This window comes from Lynx canadensis, chromosome E1, assembly GCF_007474595.2.
Source record: "Lynx canadensis isolate LIC74 chromosome E1, mLynCan4.pri.v2, whole genome shotgun sequence".
Taxonomy (NCBI): Eukaryota; Metazoa; Chordata; class Mammalia; order Carnivora; family Felidae; genus Lynx; species Lynx canadensis.
In genome coordinates, this window is record NC_044316.2 from 56,850,842 (window position 1) to 56,870,103 (window position 19,262).

A 19,262-nucleotide genomic window follows, 5' to 3' on the forward strand; every position below is an offset into this window, starting at 1 on the left:
GTGCCGAGGACCCGGCGGGCTGACGTCACCAGGACGGCAGGCCCCGCCCCGCCCCGCCCCCCCCGCGTAGAAAAAGCAGGCGGGGAGCACCGTCCCGCGGTAGCGGCGAGATGGAGGTTCCCGAGCGGGGTCGCCGGGCCGAGGCTCCCTGGAAGAAGCTGTCTAAGGAGGTAGGCGGGTTGCAGGCGGCGGCTGGGGCTGAGCTGGGCAGCGCGGAGATTGGATGCAGTTCCAGGAACGGAGCTTCGGAGCCCGTTGACCCACCACCCCCGAGCGCGCCGGCCCTGCTCCGAAGCTTTGGCGCCCCGGTCTGGTTTGCTTCTGGCCACAGGCAGCCTTTTAAGGGCAGAGAAGACCGAAGCTGTGCCGATAGCCATCCAGGGGGCCACGCTGCCGACCTCAAGCGCAGGGTCTCACCGTGCAGGCAGGTCGCAGGATGCTGGATGCAGGAAGGCTGGTGTTTACTGCAGGGTGGTTGTGAGGGCTGGAAACCACACCGGCAAAGCATGTGTTGTGATCATTCAACTGTAACTTCCTAACCAGTTCCCCCCGCATCTCAGGCAGTGGTTGGTTTGTTTTGGGGGTTTTGTTAGTTTTTTTTTATTCTGGCCACTGATACATCTGAGAATCTGGTTAAGTTATGGACACTAACCCCCCAAGAAATCCCATTCCCTGTCTCTGTCTCTCTGTCCCCCACACACTTGCCTACAATATCAGAGGACTCTCAGAAACCCGTGGCATTATCATTAGCATTCTTAAGAACAGTGAGGACGGTGACAGCAGTCACCGTGTGTGCCAGGGACGGCTGTGAACGTCTGACAGGCACAGATTGTACAGATCTAAAGAACCCTGGCCAGCAACCTCGTTCAGCTCGAGGAGGCAGTAACCCACATTTGAATGGCTGGTTTTACTTCATTTACGTGCCTTATGACCTTTCACCCTGTGAGGCTGCTATTTTGCTCGTTATATAGATGTGGGAACTGAGACTCAGAGACTATAAGTTGCCCAGGGTAAAACAGCCTGTAAGTGACGGAGCATGGATGGCCCTCAACCCATCTGACTCCAGAGCCCCAGATCCTTCTGTGAAGGTACCCTGTCTTCCAGTTTCCCATCTGGGGCTTCGCTCTTTCTCCTTGCCTTTGAACTTTTTCTCCAAAACCTGGTTCTTGTTACTTTTCTACATGAAGTCTGAACGTCTTAGCCCGATATGTGAGACCGTCCGTCTTCCGGTCCCAGCTGCCCAGCCTCACCTCTGTGATTCAGCAGTCTGGCCTATCACTATCTCCAGACCGACCTTTGATTCCCCCCTCCTGAGCCCTGTACCTTTGCTCTGGGCCCTCCTGCAGTCAGAGCCGTGGCCTCTCAGAGATAAGCTCTGCCACACTTTCTCTGCGGTGACCACGCCAGCAACCTGGCCTCCTGTAGTAGGAGTGGTGCCCATGGTGGCATTAACCAGAACACATTTTATAGGACCTTATCTCCCCTTTAAGGCTGGCCACTAGTTAAAAGCACGGCCATAGCTCTAGACCGTGAATCTGAGAGCCCCTGTGATGTTGTATCTGAGATACCTAATTAATTGGTGTCGGGGGAGAGTGGAGAGTGGGATGCCAGGGGCTTGAAGGAAGCTGAGGGCTTCTAAAGAGCCTGAGATATTGGGGAGGGGGCTTCTCAAGGCAGGCATTCGGAGGGGTGGGGGCACGTGTGGAGAACAAAGGTCTTACGGAAACTTCTATCTGTGTTCCATAGGAGCTGGAGAATCAGTACAGCCCCAGCAGATGGGTCATCCGACTGGGAGCCGAGGAGGCCCTGAGGACCTACTCACAGATAGGGGATGAGGGTACGGGGGGCCCTCCCCTTGGATGCTGTGGATGGTCTCTAGCATGTGGCAGTGGTTCAGAATGCTGGGGGCAGGAGGCGGCTCTCGGGACAGTTCCCAAAGTCCAGGCACCACGCAAGCCTCTTTGGCTCAGAGCCAGGCATCCAGGAGCCCTCGCCACAGGTCAGCTGGGGGGCAGGAAAGGCCCAACAGGCCGTGTTCCACCTCCTCTCCTGCTCGGCTGACAGTGCCCAGACCAGTGAGGCCACATGCTACGGGGGCACCAGGAAGTAGGGTGAGAAAAAGGCAGGCCTCCCACTTGGCTGAACCTGGAATGTTGTTGATATTTATAAAAAGCAAAAGGGGCGCCTGGGTGGCTCAGTCGGTTGGGCGTCCGACTTCGGCTCAGGTCACCGTCTCGCGGCTCATGAGTTCGAGCCCCGCGTCGGGCTCTGTGCCGACAGCTCGGAGCTTGAAGCCTACTTCCGATTCTGTGTCTCCCCCTCTCTCTACCCCTCCCCTGCTCACGCTCTGTGTCTCGCTGTCTCTCAATAATAAATAAACGTTAAAAAAAATTTTTTTTGAAAAGTAAAACAAAATGTTGACATTTTGTTGGCCATGGACATTTAGCATTAATGATTAATTTTGATTTATACATATATATGTTGCACTTAAATACTATTTATCTTTATATTGGTCAGCTTGGGCTGCCATTGTGAAGTGCCATAGAACGGATGGCTTAAACGATAGGAATCTGTTTCTCACAGTTCTGGAGGCTAAGAAGGCCCAAGAGCGAGGTGCTGGCCAGTTTGGTTCCCTGATGAGAGTCCTCCCAGCTTGCAGACAGCTGCCTTTTCCGTGCCATCCTCACATGGCAGAGAGACAGTGAGAGCTCTGGTCTGTCTTCCTCTCCTTTTAAAAAGTTTTTTAAGTTTATTTATTTTGAGAGAGAGAGAGAGAGAGAAAGAGCATGCACGCACAAGCAGGGGAGGGGCAGAGAGAGAGAGGGAGAGAGAGAGAGAGAGAGAGAGAGAGAGAATCCCCAGCAGGCTCTGCACTGTCAGCACAGACAACCCGATGTGGGGCTCGAACCCACGAACCCTGAGATCCTGACCTGAGCCCTTAACCGACTGAGCCACCCAGGTGCCCCCTCTTTCTTCTTCTTATTTTTTTTAATTTCGTTTTTAATGTTTATTTTTGAGAGAAAGAGAGGGAGAGAGAGAGACAGAGCGTGAGTAGGAGGAATGGCAGAGAGGGAGAGAGAGACAGAATCCGAAGCAGGCTCCAGGCTCTGAGCTGTCCTCTAATCCTACCATAGCGCTTCACCCCATCGAAACCCAACTACCTTCCAAAGTTACCACTGTCATACCATCACGTTACGGGGCAGTGCCTCAACATATGAGCGCTGGGGGACACAGACCTTCAGCCCAAAACGAACTTCATGACTGAAGTTTTGGTGCTGACGCCCCCATGCTGTGCCCAGAGCAAGGGCCTCACCCCTGCTCGATGAGGTTAAATAACTTACCCAAGCCACGCAGCTCGTGATGGTAGCCACCGCCCGGAGCCGAGCTTCCAGAAAAGAGTGGGGCAGCCTGATGGGGTGAGGTGGGTCGGGCAGTGTCCGTGAGTGAGCAATAGAATAGAAACCAGAAAGAAACCTCACCCTTTTAAAGAAAAAAAAAAGCTTTTATTTGTTTATGCATTTAAGTCATCTCGACACCCAACGTGGGGCTCGAACTCACGACCCAGAGATCGAGAGTTGCACGCCCTCCCTACTGAGCCAGGCAGGCAGCCCAGAAACCTCCCCCTTTTATGCAGGCAGGCAGATATACCCCCACTGCATACCTGTTCTCAAGATAAATGATAGCTGTGCTGAAGCAGGTGGCCTCACAGTGCCACTTGTCCCCCTAGATCTTCCTAAGTCCACCTGGTAATGAGGGTGGCCATCTGTGCTTGCCAATTGCCTTTATCCAGAAGAAAAAGAAACCTTCCCATAGCTTAACAACAAAGTAGTTTTGTAACTTGGAGCCGGGCACCTGTAGAAGGTAGGCTCCTGTCTGACCGCAGAATCTGGGGGCAGGGGCACTGTATTTTGATGGTTACATTGCAAAGTGATGACGCCCCAGGTCCTGGAGGAAAACATTCCGAGGTTGGAAAACTGGCAAGAGACTCATTTAGCTCTTCAAAATATTTACGTACACTTCAAAGGGGAGAGAAAAGATTCATAAAGAGTTTCTCAAAATAACTGCTCTAAGAAAAGGGAAGGAGGAGGCTCTCTTTTCCTTTTCTGCACCAGGGAGACTTAATCTCTCTCTCTCTCTCTCTCTCTCTCTCTCTCTCTCTCTCTCTCTCATACTTTGATTTGTATTCATCCTCATAGCCATCAACCTATTAACTGGCAGGGGGGTGGTGTTCTTTTTTAACAAGTAGTCAGACCACCTTTATCTGCCACAAAGACCTGGCCTCCCTCAGGCCAGGGGACTGCTCGGTGAGCAGGGGCAGAAAGCAGAGGTGAGCTGGCAGGACAGGTTTTCAGAACTATTTCCTCTGTCAGTAGTTTTAGACTTGTTTTACCGAGACTCTTAGTGTCGTAGACTCTGGGTCTAGAGTTCTTTCTTGTCCAGCAGGAAAGCGGGACGCAGGATTAAAATCTGAGAGACGGCTAATGCCCGGGAGAAGACAAGAGCCCCGATTCAGAGTCCTTGCTCTGTTTTTATTGGGATCAGAAGGCTTACAAACATGGTGATGGGTGTGCACAAAGAGACAATAAATCTGTGAACATTAACTCATGGGCGTGAGGGAAAGGGGGTTTGAAGATATACAGTGTTAGGGGTTTGGGTCAATATAAAACAAAATCCTGGCGCCGGGCAGATGGTTGTTAACGGCAGACAGGAGGCGCCGTGTCTGTTTGTCTTAGGTAGCCTAGGGGATAAGACGGGCCCGAGTGTGCTACCTCAGGGTCAGCAAGGCACCTTTCTTTTGATAATTAGCTCCTCTCTGGGCCGCTTCACCGCACAGAGATCTATGGCCCTATTTACCTGTTTACCTAACTTGGTCCTTCCTTCCTGTGAAAGCAGCTTTCTGCTATACTACTAAATTGGGGGGTCCGCCCTGAATACCTGATCTTATTTACCGCATATACCTTCCTTTTGGGGCCTTTGCCCCACCCTCTCTCTATTTATTTACCTCATCTTGTTTACCCAGACTTGGGTGTGAGCATCCTATGGCTTTGCAATTCTTTACGCCTTGTTAACCCATCAGTGCAGGCTCAGGGAATTCCTAAGCTTATTCCCCACCTCTTAGTACCTATACATTGTACACGAAATGAGGGAGGGATACATGGATGGATAGATGGATGGATGAATAAGGTAGGTAGGTGGGTAGATAGGCAGATACCGAACTGCCGTCTGGGCGCCCTGCCTCTGCTAGCTTCCGGCAGGTCCTAGTCCACGCCCCTCTCCAGGAGAACCAATCACCAGTGACGTGGGTGGAGCCTCGTGTCCGACAGCCTCTACTAGGGATCCCCACCCCACTACCTTCGCAGGCTCCCGGCTTGGGCTTTTCCCTCTCCACCGGAAAAGTGAAAGGAGAAAAACAAAGGCACAAAAGATACAAGCCCCAATTTTGTTGGACTGTGCTACGGTACATATAAAATTGAGCATTCTAACCATTTTAAAGCATACAATTCGGTGGCGTTTAGAACCTTCAAGATCTGTGCAGCCATCATCAGTACCTTGTTCCAAATATCATTTTCGTTGCCTCAGAAGGAGCCCTACCGTCAGTCACTCCCCATTTCCCCCCCCTCGCCGTCTCTGTCTACGGATTTACCTATTCTGGACACCCGGTCGGAATGGAATCCTACATGTACGTGTGGCCTTTTGTGGCTGATTCTTGGCATGATGTTCTGGAGCTCCATCCACGGTATATAACCCCGATCACTACTTCACGCCTTCGTCGTATGGACCTACCACGTCTTGTTTATTCACTGACAGACATTTGGGCTGTCCGCCTTTTGACAACTGTGAATAGGGCTGCTGTGAACATCCGTGTACACGTTTTCGTTTGAAAGCTCTTGATTTCTTATTACTAAGGCCAGTAGACAAAGCCGTTGGACACAATTGCATACATTCCAAATGCCTACTTTCACTTTGCGTATTTAGCTCATCATAGACCAGTAGCAAACAGGGTAGGGCTCCCAGTATCCCCAGATCGCAGGCCAAGCAGCCCTGCTCTGTGCCACCTCGGCTATTTTTAGGTAACCATTGTTTTCTTATTACAAAAGGAGCATATGCTTACTCAAATAGATTTACAAAATAAAATCATCAATAATTCCACCACCCATCGTTAACCAGAGGGTGGCTGATGGGACCCTGCCATTTTTTAAAGTGCTGCCACAGCCTGGTGGAATAAGGTCTTCAGCCTTTCTGGGACCGTGTGGTCCCCCTGCTGTATCTTGCATAAGTCCCTAAGGACTCTGGTCTCCACTTCCTCTAATTCCCCTGACATGTGCTCTGGATGGGTCCCCGGGCCTGGGGTTTCTGTCTGTAAGAGTTTGGATACTTTCAGTTGCAAATAATAGAAAGTCAGTTTCTTCAGTACCAAAAAGAGGACGTTTTAATGAGGTCTATTCATTGACGTCCTCCCGTGTTCCTGCCCTGGGGTCCAGAGACTGGAGGGCTGGTGGTGTTCACCCTAGGTAGGGAGGCTGTGAGTCACCTCGTTCTCTGCCCCTGCACCCAGCTGCCCGTCACCAGCCGCGGGGTCCACTCCTGGAGAGAAACAGTTCCTCTCTTTCTCAGGGTCAGCTGAGTTTTTTAATATCTGAGGGAGACACGTCCATGATAGTGCATATCTAAGCTGTGTGGTTTGAATCACTCTTCAACTCAGAACGTAAGTTTCATAGTCTTTTCTTAGTTCTGGCACAAAATGAATCTGACTGGTCCGTGTATACTTTAAGAACTCTTGAGAAGGGGCGCCTGGGTGGCTCAGTCGGTTAAGCCTCTAACTCTCGGTTTCAGCTCAGGTCATGATTTCACAGTTCGTGAGATCGAGCCTCACGTCAGCCTCTATGCTGACAATGCAGAACTTGCTTGGGATTCTCTCTGTCTCTCTCTGCTTCTCCCCTGCTCGCTTGCATGCTCTCTCAAATAAATAAATAAACTTTTTTTAAAAAAATGAGAAATGAATAGACCTACTAATGCAGAAGTTCCACTGCTGAGAGTGCTTCCTTCAGACCCCCACACACAGTGGTGACGTGTGCACGGGGCTGATCACGGCAGGGTTACTTGTGCCAACCCAGCCCAAATGCCTCCAGCAGAGGACTCCTTCCTCAGGTGCCGATCCATTCAATGAAGATTTACTGGGTGCCTGACACGTACTGGTCACTCATTTTGTGCACGGAATACATCAGTGAGCAAAACACACAAACCCCTGCCTGTGCATCAATGTGAATCTTTTTCTCTTTCTTCCTATTTTATTATTTAAAAATAATTTTTTTTAACTTTTATTTATTTATTTTGGAAGAGAGAGAAAGCTCGTGCTCGTACGCACAAGCAGGGGAGGGGCAGAGAGGAGAGACAGAATCCCAAACCGGCTCCTGGCCATCAGCGCAGAGCCTGGTGCAGGGCTCACACTCACAAATTGTGAGTTGTTTTGTTTTGTTTTTTTTTTTTTTGAGCAGCAGGCAAAGGTTTACTAGAGTATAAGATCAGAAAGCAAGAGGAGTATGAAAGCTCTCTTTACAGAGAGGGGGGCATTCAAAAGTGAATGCCCCACAAGTTGTGAGATCATGACCTGAGCTGAGATCAAGAGTCGGAGGCTTAACCGACTGCGCCCCCCTGGTGCCCCCCTTCTTTCTGTATTATTGAAATACAGTTGACTTACAAGGTATATTAATTTCAGGTGTATAACGCAATGATTCAACAGTTCTCTACATGACTGTGCACATCATGAGACGTGGAGTCACCATCTGTCACCTTCCACGTTATCACAGTGGTATTGACTGTATTCTCTGCTGTCTTTCACTGTGATTCTTTTTTTTTTTTTGGAGAGACAGAGACAGAGTGCAAGTGGGGGAGGGGCAGAGAGCGAGGGAGACACAGAATCAGAAGAAGGCACCAGGCTCTGAGCCGTCAGCTCTAACTCGTGAATCGAGAGGTCATGACCTGGGTGGAAGTGGGACACTTCACTGACGGAGCCACCCAGGTGCCCTGGTCGTGACTCTTAACGGGGCAGGGGAAGAGGACAAAGTAAATGCCGTAGTCCGTTAGAAGGGACAAGCGCTCTGGCAGTATGGAGCAGGCGAGGCGGGTGCTGGACAGTGGGTGTTAGGGTGGCCAGGGTCGACCCCTAGAGGAAGGTGTGCTGGGCAGGGTTGATTGTGTAGAGCCCCAGGGCTTTTGGGGGTGGACTGAATCTTTGTGCCCTCCCCAGATTCACATGTTGAAGCCTTAACCCTTAGGGTGGCTGTATTTGGAGTGATTAGGTGAATTGAGGTCATAAGCGTGGGGTCCTGACCTGGCTGGATTCTTAGAAGAGACGCCCAAGGGCTTGCCTCCCTAGAGAGGCCAAGAGCCCCACAGGCCCACCCAGAAGAGGCGTGTATGCACCCAGTGAGGAGGTGGCCACCCGCCACCCAAGGGGAGGGCCGTCCCCAGACACAAGCCCCTCTGGCGCCTGGATCTAGGCCTTCCGGGACCCAGAACTGTGAAAAGTAAGTGTAGGTTAAGCCTCCGCACCCTGTGGTATTTGGTCACAGCAGTGGGAGCCAACTCGCGCAGGAGCCCCGGACGGACTTGAACCTTAGAGGGAAAGGTGCGCCCAGGACTGGCTCACACCTGTGGCCGGAGGGCACTTGGCGAAGAAGTAGGAAAGCCGTGAGGGCCGCCCTTGCTTCCAGCGGAGAAGGGGAGGGACATCCAACAAGGTAGTCGAGGGGGAGGCGGGAGGAGACGCACGGAGAGGATTTCCTGATGATGGGATGTGGTTTGTTGGGCCTGCGCAACTGGCATGACTGGTTAGCATGCAACCCTCAGATGGAATATAAGAGCGAAGGAAGGTCTATAAAGAAGGGAAGAACAAGGAAGCTATGTGCAGATGGGGAAAGCTCTCCAAGAAACACTACGCGAAGTGGGCAGGGCAGACACGTATTTTATATGCTGCCATTTGGACGAAAGGTTGAGAGGGTCTATATCCGTGTTAGTAACGGAAGTCACCTTGGCAAGGGGCCGGGAAAGCAGGCAGGTGAGAGGCGGTGAGGGAACGTTTCACTGGAAAGCCTTTTTTTTTTTTTTTTAACGTGTATTTATTAGGAGAGGTGGGGGAGGGGCAGAGAGAGAGGGAGAGAAAGAGAATCCCAGACAGACTCTGCGTTGTCAGTGCAGACATGGAGTTCAGTCTCAGAACCATGAGATCATGACCTGAGCTGAAATCAAGAGTTGGACGCTTAACCAGCTGAGCCACCCAGGCACCCGTAGGAAGCCTTGTGTGTGTGTGTGTGTGTGTGTGTGTGTGTGTGAACCATACAAACATATTGTGTCTCCAAAAGAAAAATTAATGACAGGGGCGCCTGGGTGGCTCAGTCGATTGAGCGTCTGACTTCGGCTCAGGTCATGATCTCACAGTTCGTGGGTTCGAGCCCCGCGTCAGGCTCTGTGCTGACAGCTCGGGGCCTGGAGCCTGCTTCGGATTCTGTGTCTCCCTCTCTGCTCCTCCCCCTGCTCACACACTCTCTCCCTCAGAAATAAATAAACATTAAAAAAATTATCTAATTAATAATAGATCCATTCCGTTAAGCATGGCCTTCAGAGTGAGCTGTGTCCAGTGTGGCCGGCACAGGGACACACGGGGAGCCTGTTTTGTTCCGTTCGCTAGACACTTGCAGGAGTCACACCTCAGGCTCTCTGAGCAGCTGGTTGCTTTGGGAGATGGGAAGTCTCCCCCTACCGCTGCCCAGCACCAGAGAGGGAGCAGGGACGCACAGCAAGCCACATCTCTCTCCTCTAAGAAGCCTCGTCTCGTCCTTTCACTCTCAGGACAGGGGCGTCCGTAGACAAGGTCTGACAGCAAAACTGGTTTTACAGCCCCTTGGCCTGTTCTGCAGAGGCAGCCTGGTCTCTGGTTTTGGCATGGGGGGAAACTTGGCATCTCCCATCATTTTTGTTTCTGTTGGCCTTGAGCGGTCTCTCTGAATGGAGACGGCCTATTTTACTAGTTAGTTTGTGCCTAAACATACTTTATACAAACTATCTTTTCCTACTGGGTCTGTCCCTTCTATCGTTGCAGAATCATCCGGCCAAGAGGTGCACTGGTTTCCTTTTGGGCCCGCCTCTATGGACCCCAAGGTTGGGGACCTGGGCACCTCCAGGGACGCGGATCCCAAGTTCATGTCTCACTGCTCCAATGTTCAGTATCAGAAAGATCACACTGATCAGGCTCTATTGTATTTATGTAAACTGTTTTGCAATTAATCTCCACACCCAACATGGGGCTCAAACTCACAACCCCGAGATCCAGAGTCACATGCTCTACTGACTGAGACAGCCAGGCACCCCTCCTTTTTGATTAGTACATGTTGGGTCCTATTTATGCAATCTTTGTCTATCCCAAGATCGTGAAGATCTCCCGTTTTCTTTTCCAAGAGCTTTGTGGCTTCTCTTTCATGTTTAGATAGACCATCAGGAACTGATCTGATGTGGTGTGAGGTAAGGATCAAGAAACTTTTTTTAACGTTGATTTTTGAGAGAGAGAGAGAGAGAGAGAGAGAGCACAAGCAGGGGAAGAGCAGAGAGAGGGGGGGACAGAGGATCCGAAGCAGGCCCTGTGCTGACAGCAGACAGCCCAATGCGGGGCTTGAGCTCACAAACCTCAAGATCATGACCTGGGCCGAAGTTGGACGCTTAACCGACTGAGACACCCAGGTGCCCTAACAAACTATTTTGTTTTCATTTGGATATTCATTTGACCCAACACTGCTTATTGAAATATTTATTTATCACACAATTTTCTTTTTCTTTCTTTTCCACACAACTTTCTTTGAATTGTTTACTACGTATCAATCCTGGGTGTCCAGAGGTGGGCAGAGCCAAGCCCTTGTCTTGACAGTGAGGGCAACAGACAGTAAACAAGGTAAAAAATATATCAAGGGTGACGAATGCCGGGCTGCACGATAACGCAGAGAAAGGGGATATACCATACTGTATTTAAGCAGCCTTCTGTTACAGAAGTGTCCAGTGTTTTGCCGTTACACATAGCATTACTGTGGGCATCTTTAAAACAAGTCCTTGGGAATGTTTCTGATTATTTCCTTATAAAAACTACGTGCATGAGGACTCATGCATCAAGGAGTATGATCTTCTCGGGCCTTGATACATATCGTTATTTATTTGAAGTGAGTTTATATCTTGCTTCCCTAGAAGATTGATTTTCCAAAGACTTGGAAAAGTTTATACTTCCTGGAGCGTGAAACAGAGTACAACGCACAAAATGAGCGCGTAAGAAAGTGGTGGTAAAAGGTGACCTTCAGAACCACAGCTCACTTACAGACAGATGTCAGCACATAGTATTGGTCGCACTTGGGTGGGACAGTCTGGTCTCTTTGCAACTACGCCCCCAGGGGAGGCTCCAGAACCCCGCACAGTTGATCATGAGGACTTGGGGGGGAGGGGCAACTTTCATGGAGTTCTGAAAAGTGGGGCTGATCGGCCGACCCAAAGGGGCTTTCAGCAGAAAGGTTTCTGCCTTCGGTAAAATGGAAAACTGCTGCAGGTCAGCAGGTCGTGCTAATAGTGACTTGTCCACTTCTCGAGACAGCTACTAAAAGGGCCCGAGCCACCAGGAGGAACCTGCTGCATGTCCCCTACGGAGACGGCGAGGGGGAGAACCTGGACATCTACTTTCCCGAGCAAGTGTCTGAAGGTAGGCGAATGGGCGGGTGGTCCCGCAGCAGGGCTCAGCTGGGCACCCGGCTCAGCCCCCACGCCCTTTGTCTGTCTTACAGCCTCGCCTTTCTGTGTGTTCTTCCATGGCGGGTACTGGCAGAGCGGAAGGTGAGTCGGGAGCTTGGATGAACAGGGAGAAAGGGACATCCACTCTTCCCTGGTGTAGGAGATCGTGCGAGCTGCTGCTTCAAACTCCGTGTCTGACCACAGGAGTGCGTTCTCTCACAGTTCTGGAGGCCAGAAGTCTGAGATAAAGGTGTGGGCAGGGCCCTGCTCCCTCCAGAGGCGCCAGGGGAGAACCCACTCCTGCGTCTTCCAGCGGCTGGGGGCTCTGGGTGTTCGTTGGCTGTGGCCGCATCACCCCCGTCTCTGCGTCCATCCTCACGGGACCTCCTCTGTGTCCGTGTCTCAGATCATCCCCCGCCCTTCTCTTATAGTGTCACCAGTCATGGGATTTATGCCCATCCTAAATCAGGGATGATCTCACCTCGGGATCCTTAACTATATCTCCGTCTCTCTTTCTGCAGTAAAGATACATCAGCCTTCATGGTCAACCCACTGACAGCACAGGGAGTGGCCGTGGTGATAGTGGCTTATGACATAGCCCCCAAAGGTAAGGACGATGGTCTCACAGGTTTGAAGCCTGGTGGGCTTTGGAGGGGAGAGAGCCCCTGACGGACCCTGCCCCGACTCGTGTTCTCTGTGCAGGTACCCTGGACCAGATGGTAGACCAAGTGACCCGGAGCATCGTGTATATCCAGAAGCAGTATCCACGCAATGAGTAGGTATCACTGCAGATTTCCCTCTTGCGACGCGATGTGGGAGGACCGTGGATTCAGCCCCCGGGATGCAGCCCAGCTGCTCCCTCTGGCCTGTGGAGTAGAAGGCGAACCGGGACTCCTCGATACCGACCTGATGCACTCGGGCCACCGAATGCAAATCCGGCTCTCTCTCCTCTGACCCAACCCAGGGGGATTTACCTGTGCGGACACTCAGCAGGGGCCCACCTGGCCGCCATGATGCTCCTGGCCGACTGGACCAAGCATGCAGTCGCACCCAACCTCCGAGGTCTCCCTGGGACTGCGGGCTGGCCGGGCAGCCTCTCCCTCCCCAGATGGGCCCGAGGGCCGCACCGGCTGCACAAAATCCCAACAGCCATGACGTGCTTGAGCTGGGGGCTTGGAGCCCTGTGACGTGGGCTCGTCTTTGCTTCTTCTCTACCCCTACCCTGGTCTCGCCCCTTTGGGGCTGGCCCCATATTGCCCCACCGGGTGCCTGCAGGAAGCCTGGTATGGGTGGGGTGTTGGCCCCACCTAGAGCCTGGCCCTCTGACTGCTCTTCACCTTTACAGGCTTTTTCCTGGTAAGCGGGATCTATGACCTAGAGCCCATCGTGTTCACCTCTCAGAACGGCCCTCTCCTCATGACGCTGTGAGTCACTTGCCCCCTCCTTCCCCAGCTGAGCTTGAACCTAGCAGGCGGGCCAGGGGTGACGCACGGGCTTTTCTCCGTCCTGACCCATGCCTGCCCCCCCCCAACCCCCGCATCAGGGAGGATGCTCGGAGGAATGGTCCACAGCAGCTCCTGGAGGCGGCCCTGACGCAGCCCGTGGATCCCGCCTGCCACGTGCTGGTGATCGTGGGCCAACACGACTCCCCCGAATTCTCCCGACAGTCCAGGGAATTTTATCAGGTACCCCCAGCACCCCGCTTCTGGCCGGAGGTTGAGGGTCATGCGCTGTCATTACCTTCCCCTTTATTTCACCCAAAGGGACCCCAAGACCATCAGCCATTTATTCAACAAATACCGAGCGAGCACCTGCTCCGGGTCAGGCAGGGCCCTGCTGCCTCACGCTCCTGCTTGGCCCTTTTTTTCTACCCAGACACTGTGCAGAGGAGGATGGAACGCTTCGTTTGAAGAACTCCACGATGTGGATCACTTTGAAATCATCTGGAAGCTAACCCAGGACGACTACGTGCTCACCCAGGTGGGGCACATCCCCTTCACTGTGGAGGGCATGGGTCCTGCCTTAGCACCCCCGGACATACGGACAGGAGGGTAGGTGGGGAGCACAGAGGAGTCATTCACTAGTTCCTTGGCCTCCGGGAGGCTGGGGACCCTACGGTAGGACTTGAGTCCCCCCCTGGCTTCCTAGACTTCACCTCTCTTTGAAAGAGCCCCAGAGTCTGTGCCTGGGCACACAGGTGGGAGCTGCATAGGGCTTGGTGCCGAGGCGGAGAGGCATTGATCTGGGCCAAGGAAAGTGTTAGCCTGTGTTAAGCATAAGGCAGAGCTAACTCCATACAGGACAAGATGGGCGGATTTGGTTCAGAAATGTTGATTACAACTTAAACGTGGAGAATCCTTTTGAAAATCAAACATTACAATTTTAACGTGGAGAATTCTTTCACAAGTCAGAGAATAAGCTGGGGAGAGTATTTGCCACAGACCTGGCAGATACAGAGTTGCCATTTCTCTTCTCTTCTTTTTCTTTTTCTCCACCCCCCCCCACCCCCAACGGGAAAGTGGTTCTTCAGAACTTCACTTTTAATCAGCTGCCCCCTCAGTAAGGCTTTGATAGCATTCAGTGTTTTTTTTTAATTTTTAAAAAATATTTTTGAACGAGAGAGAGAGAGACACACACAGAGAGCAGGGGAGGGGCAGGGAGAGAGGGAGACACAGAATCCGAAGCAGGTTCCGGGCTCCGAGCCGTCAGCACAGAGCCCGACACGGGCCTTGAACCCACGAACTGTTGAGATCATGACCTGGGCCAAAGTCAGATGCTTAACTGACTGAGCCACCCAGGCACCCCTATAGCATTCAGTTTAATTCTTACATAATTAATATTCTTACTGTATAAAGAGTACTTTGAAATCAATAAGAACTGTTTTAATTTCTATTTAGAAACAGACAAAAATGGATAAAGAATAAGGGATAGTTTAAGAAAAAATATAAATGGCCAATAAACATGGGGGGAAGATTATACCAGGTATATTAGAAATGTCACTTAAAATGACAGTCCTTTCCCACCTGTCATTGAAAATATTCTAATAAGGGGCGCCTGGGTGCAGTTAGTTAAGCGCGCCCGACTCTTGATTTTGGCTCAGGTCATGATCTCGTGGTTTCATAGGTTCAGCCCCATGTCAGGCTCTGTACTGGCAGCACAGAGCCTGCTTGGGATTCTCTCTCTCTCTCTCTCTCTCTCTCTCTCTCTCTCTGTCTCTCTCTCTCTCCCTCTCCCTCTCTCTGCCCCCACCCCCAACACACTGTCTCTGTCTCTCTCAAAATAAATAAACAAATGTCTAAAAAATTAAAAAATGGAAAAAAAAGGAAGAGAAAATGTTCTAATGATAATTATGCCCAGCACTGCTGGAGAGATGGTGGAGGGGGTCCTCTCCAGTTCCGCCGGGGGGCGCACAGCCTGGCAATATGGATCCAAACCCACTAGCCCAGTAATTCTGCTCCTTGGAATTTCTCTTCCGGATAATCAAAGAAATACACAGAGATAGCCCCTGCAACCGTATTAATATTCAAAACTGGGAAACAACCTAAATGTCCCAATGAGGTTACATGATGACATAATCAGGTAATGGAACACAGTTTGTGAAAATTAGTTAGGATACATCAAATTGATTCAGATGTGAAAGCAAAAACACAAGAAACAACTGATCCAGTATATTCCCAAGTCAATGATACATAGACAGCTAGACCCCTGGAGGCATATGTATGCATACGAAAAACTCAATTATCAGTGGTATCACACAGTGCATTTTAAAAATTCATTTCCAAAAAAAAAAAAAAAATTCATTTCCAGGGGCGCCTGGGTGGCTCAGTCGGTGAAGCGTCCGACTTCAGCTCAGGTCATGATCTCATGGTTCATGAGTTCTAGCCCTGTGTCAGGCTCTATGCTGACAGCTTGGAGCCTGGAACCTGCTTCCGATTCTGTCCCCTTCTCTCTCTGCCCCTCCCCCACTCACACTCTGTCTCCCTCTCAAAAATAAACAGTAAAAAAAAAAAAAATGCAATTCCACATTTGCTAACATGAGCACGTATTACTTAAAAAAATGTGTTTTTTATTTTTATTTTTTTTGAGACAGCACCAGTGGGGGAGGGGCAGAGAGATTGGGAGACGGAGAATCCCAAGCGGGCTCCACCCCGTCAGGGTGGAGCCCCACGCGGGGCTCGAACTCATGAACCGTGAGATCATGACCCGAGCGGAAATCAAAGAGTCAGACACTTAACCGGCTGAGCCACCCAGGCGCCCCTGGGTTAGGTTTTCAACTGGGGGAAAACAGATGCTCATAAGTGACATGAAAACTTTATTTATGAATGCTGACACTTGAATCTTACATAATTTTTACACGTTGTGAAATAATATTGTTCCGGTCTTTTCTCGACCATTTAAAAGAGGGAAGCCATTCTTAGCTCATGGGTCGTACAAAACCTCATGTCGAGCTGGAGGTAAGTCTACGTGTGGTCGAGAGCTTATTTTGAACCCTTCAAAGGAGAGATGGGACTGGGCTGTCATTTTAAGTGGCATTTCTATCATCAGTAATGCAGCCTGTTTCTTTCTTTCATCAGATTCCTCCTGAGAGATCCCTGCAAGCGCCTCTCCAATCCTGAGGCTTATGTGCCTTTTCTTATGTGTCTTTTTTTTTTTTTTTTTTTTTTTTTCTTTTTTTTTTTCCCCAACGTTTTTATTTGTTTTTGGGACAGAGAGAGACAGAGCATGAACGGGTGAGGGGCAGAGAGAGAGGGAGACACAGAATCGGAAACAGGCTCCAGGCTCCGAGCCATCAGCCCAGAGCCTGACGCGGGGCTCGAACTCCCGGACCGCGAGATCGTGACCTGGCCGAAGTCGGACGCTTAACCGACTGCGCCACCCAGGCGCCCCTCTTATGTGTCTTTTCTTATCGCTGCAGATGATTTTGAGAACAATCCTCCAGGAGCCCTGACAGCATTGGACCCCCACCAGCGGGCACCCCGATGGTGAAGCTCCCCCCCAAGACCCCGCGGGCTTCCCCTTCCTGCCAACCTGGCCTCTCCCCACGCCCAGGAGCGCCTCCATTTTCTCTGAACACCACTAAAAATCTCCACGGCCCTTTGCTGGTCTGGATACATCAGATCGATTCAGATGTGAAAGCTGAATGTAGCATGTAATTTCAAACACTAAAATACTCAAAAAAGGGGCGCCTGGGTGGCGCAGTCGGTTAAGCGTCCGACTTCAGCCAGGTCACGATCTCGCGGTCCGTGAGTTCGAGCCCCGCGTCAGGCTCTGGGCTGATGGCTCGGAGCCTGGAGCCTGTTTCCGATTCTGTGTCTCCCTCTCTCTCTGCCCCTCCCCCGTTCATGCTCTGTCTCTCTCTCTGTCCCAAAAATAAATAAACATTGAAAAAAAAAAAATTAAAAAAAAAAAAAAAAAAAGCTTCCACGACGCTGGCACACGAGAATGACATTATAGGAGTGACTTGAATTTATTCCAGATCGTCAAAGGAAATGAGTCACAAAGTGTGAGACTCCGTTTAACGTTTGCAACAAATTCCTTGCGGGACACCCCACAGCTGCTGGCAGGAAACCCAGGCTGTCGCCACACCTAGGTCAAGAATTGCGCCCCCTAGGTTATGCCCTGTCAAAGCAAAATGCCTTAAACTAAGCAAAAGACAGAACAAAAATGTGTCCGCCACCTCTATGATCCTATTTTCACTTAAGAAGGATGCATAGACCTCTATGTGGGCACGTGACATACGATACACAGATACCTATAGATCTAGAAGAAAAGACCAGCGGGATATACACAGGGTAACAGCAGTAAACAAAGCGAGATCGTGGGAAATTTTAATTTCTTCCTCTCATCTAATATAAATGATTGTATTACTATAAACAATTGAATATAAAAGTTATACTAAATAGACTGTGGACTGGATAACTATTTTCATGGCTTGTTAAAAAATGGGGTAGGGACGCCTGAGTGGCTCGGTCGGTTAAGCGCCTGACTCCGGCTCAGGTCGTGATCTCACAGGTCGTGAGTTCGAGCCCCGCGTGGGGCTCTGTGCTGACAGCTCAGAGCCTGGAGCCTGCCTCAGATCCTGTGTCTCCCTCTCTCTCTGCCCCTCCCCTGCTCATGCTCTCTCTCTCTCAAAAATAAACATTTAAAACTAAATAAATTTGGGGCACCTGGGTGGCTCAGTCAGTTGGGCGTCTGACTTCAGCTCAGGTCACGATCTCGCGGTCTGTGAGTTCGAGCCCCGCGTCGGGCTCTGGGCTGATGGCTCAGAGCCTGGAGCCTGTTTCCGATTCTGTGTCTCCCTCTCTCTCTGCCCCTCCCCCGTTCATGCTCTGTCTCTGTCTCAAAAATAAATAAACGTTAAAAAAATTAAAAAAAAAAAAAAACTAAATAAATTTAAAAACTGGCAGGGCACCTGGGTGCCTCAGTCGGTTGAGCATCTGACTCGATTTCGGCTTAGGTCATGATCTCATGGTTTGTGATTTCAAGCCCGGAGACGGTCTCTGTGCTGACAGGATGGAGCCTGCTTGGGATTCTGTCTCTCTCCCCTTCTCTCTGACCTTCCCCTGTTCGCTCTCTCTCTCTCTCTCTCTCTCTCTCACACACAATAAATAAATATTTTTTAAAAATTTAAATGATACAGGGGCGCCTGGGTGGCTCAGTCGGTTAGGCGGCCGACTTCGGCTCGGGTCATGATCTCGCGGTCCGTGAGTTCGAGCCCCGCGTCGGGCTCTGTGCTGGCAGCTCAGAGCCTGGAGCCTGTTTCAGATTCTGTGTCTCCCTCTCTCTCTGACCCTCCCCCGTTCATGCTCTGTCTCTCTCTGTCTCATAAATAAATAAATCCTAAAAAGAAAAAATTTTTTTAATAAAAAAAATAAAAAAAAAACATTTAAATGATACAGTAAAAAGTTTCCCGGGGTACCCGCCTGGCTCAGTCGGTAGAGCATGGTAGAATATATGACTCTTGATCTCAGGGTCATGAGTTCAGGCCCCATGTTGGGCTTGGAGCCTACTTAAATTTTTAAAAAAGAAAAAGTTTCCAAGAAGTTGTGACATTAAAAGAATAGAAACCAGCAGCCCGCGTAGAGCCGGAGCACTGAGGAGGTCTCTTATTTCTGGCCTGCGGATGTGAGAGGCGCCACTCAGCCACCCCTGCAGCTCGGGAAGTGACTTCAGAACACCCTGTTCCTGACAGAGGACACACAGATTTTTCCCGTAGGCTGCAGGATTTGCCGTTGCTGGGACACCGCTTTGAGGTGGGAACCAGCCCCACCCACCCTCCCTCTCTTTCCTTGTTCTCTCCCAAGTTTGCCACTGCCCCCGGCCCCTCCTGGACACCCAGGTCTGGGAGGTCAGCGATGCCTTCAGGGACTTCAGTTCTTTCTCTGTCCCTTTGTCCTTCAAGCTCACTTGAAGCTTTGGGGCGGCAGTGAAGCCCTCTAGAATTCTTCTGACTTTGTGGAGTAGGTGGGGGTCTGTCTTGGCCCTCTTTGGTTGCCTAGCAG

General features: G+C 50.8%; 1 protein-coding gene across 2 annotated transcripts; it reads left to right on the top strand.

Moving 5' to 3' along the window:
* The first annotated feature begins 56 nt into the window (after positions 1–56).
* AFMID (arylformamidase) lies at positions 57–16,932 on the top strand. Of its 2 annotated transcripts, none has more exons than XM_032591141.1 (11): positions 57–170; positions 1,747–1,837; positions 11,627–11,731; positions 11,814–11,862; positions 12,282–12,367; positions 12,463–12,535; positions 12,725–12,822; positions 13,106–13,184; positions 13,304–13,445; positions 13,636–13,740; positions 16,676–16,932. In XM_032591141.1, exons 1-11 carry the CDS (start codon positions 111–113, stop codon positions 16,706–16,708), a joined length of 921 nt encoding a protein of 306 aa, XP_032447032.1. In that variant the 5' UTR covers positions 57–110; the 3' UTR covers positions 16,709–16,932. The 2 variants fall into 2 exon arrangements, with proteins under 2 accessions (XP_032447032.1, XP_030151620.1); XM_030295760.1 differs by lacking the exon at positions 57–170 and adding an exon at positions 201–1,088.
* The last annotated feature ends 2,330 nt before the right edge of the window (positions 16,933–19,262 follow it).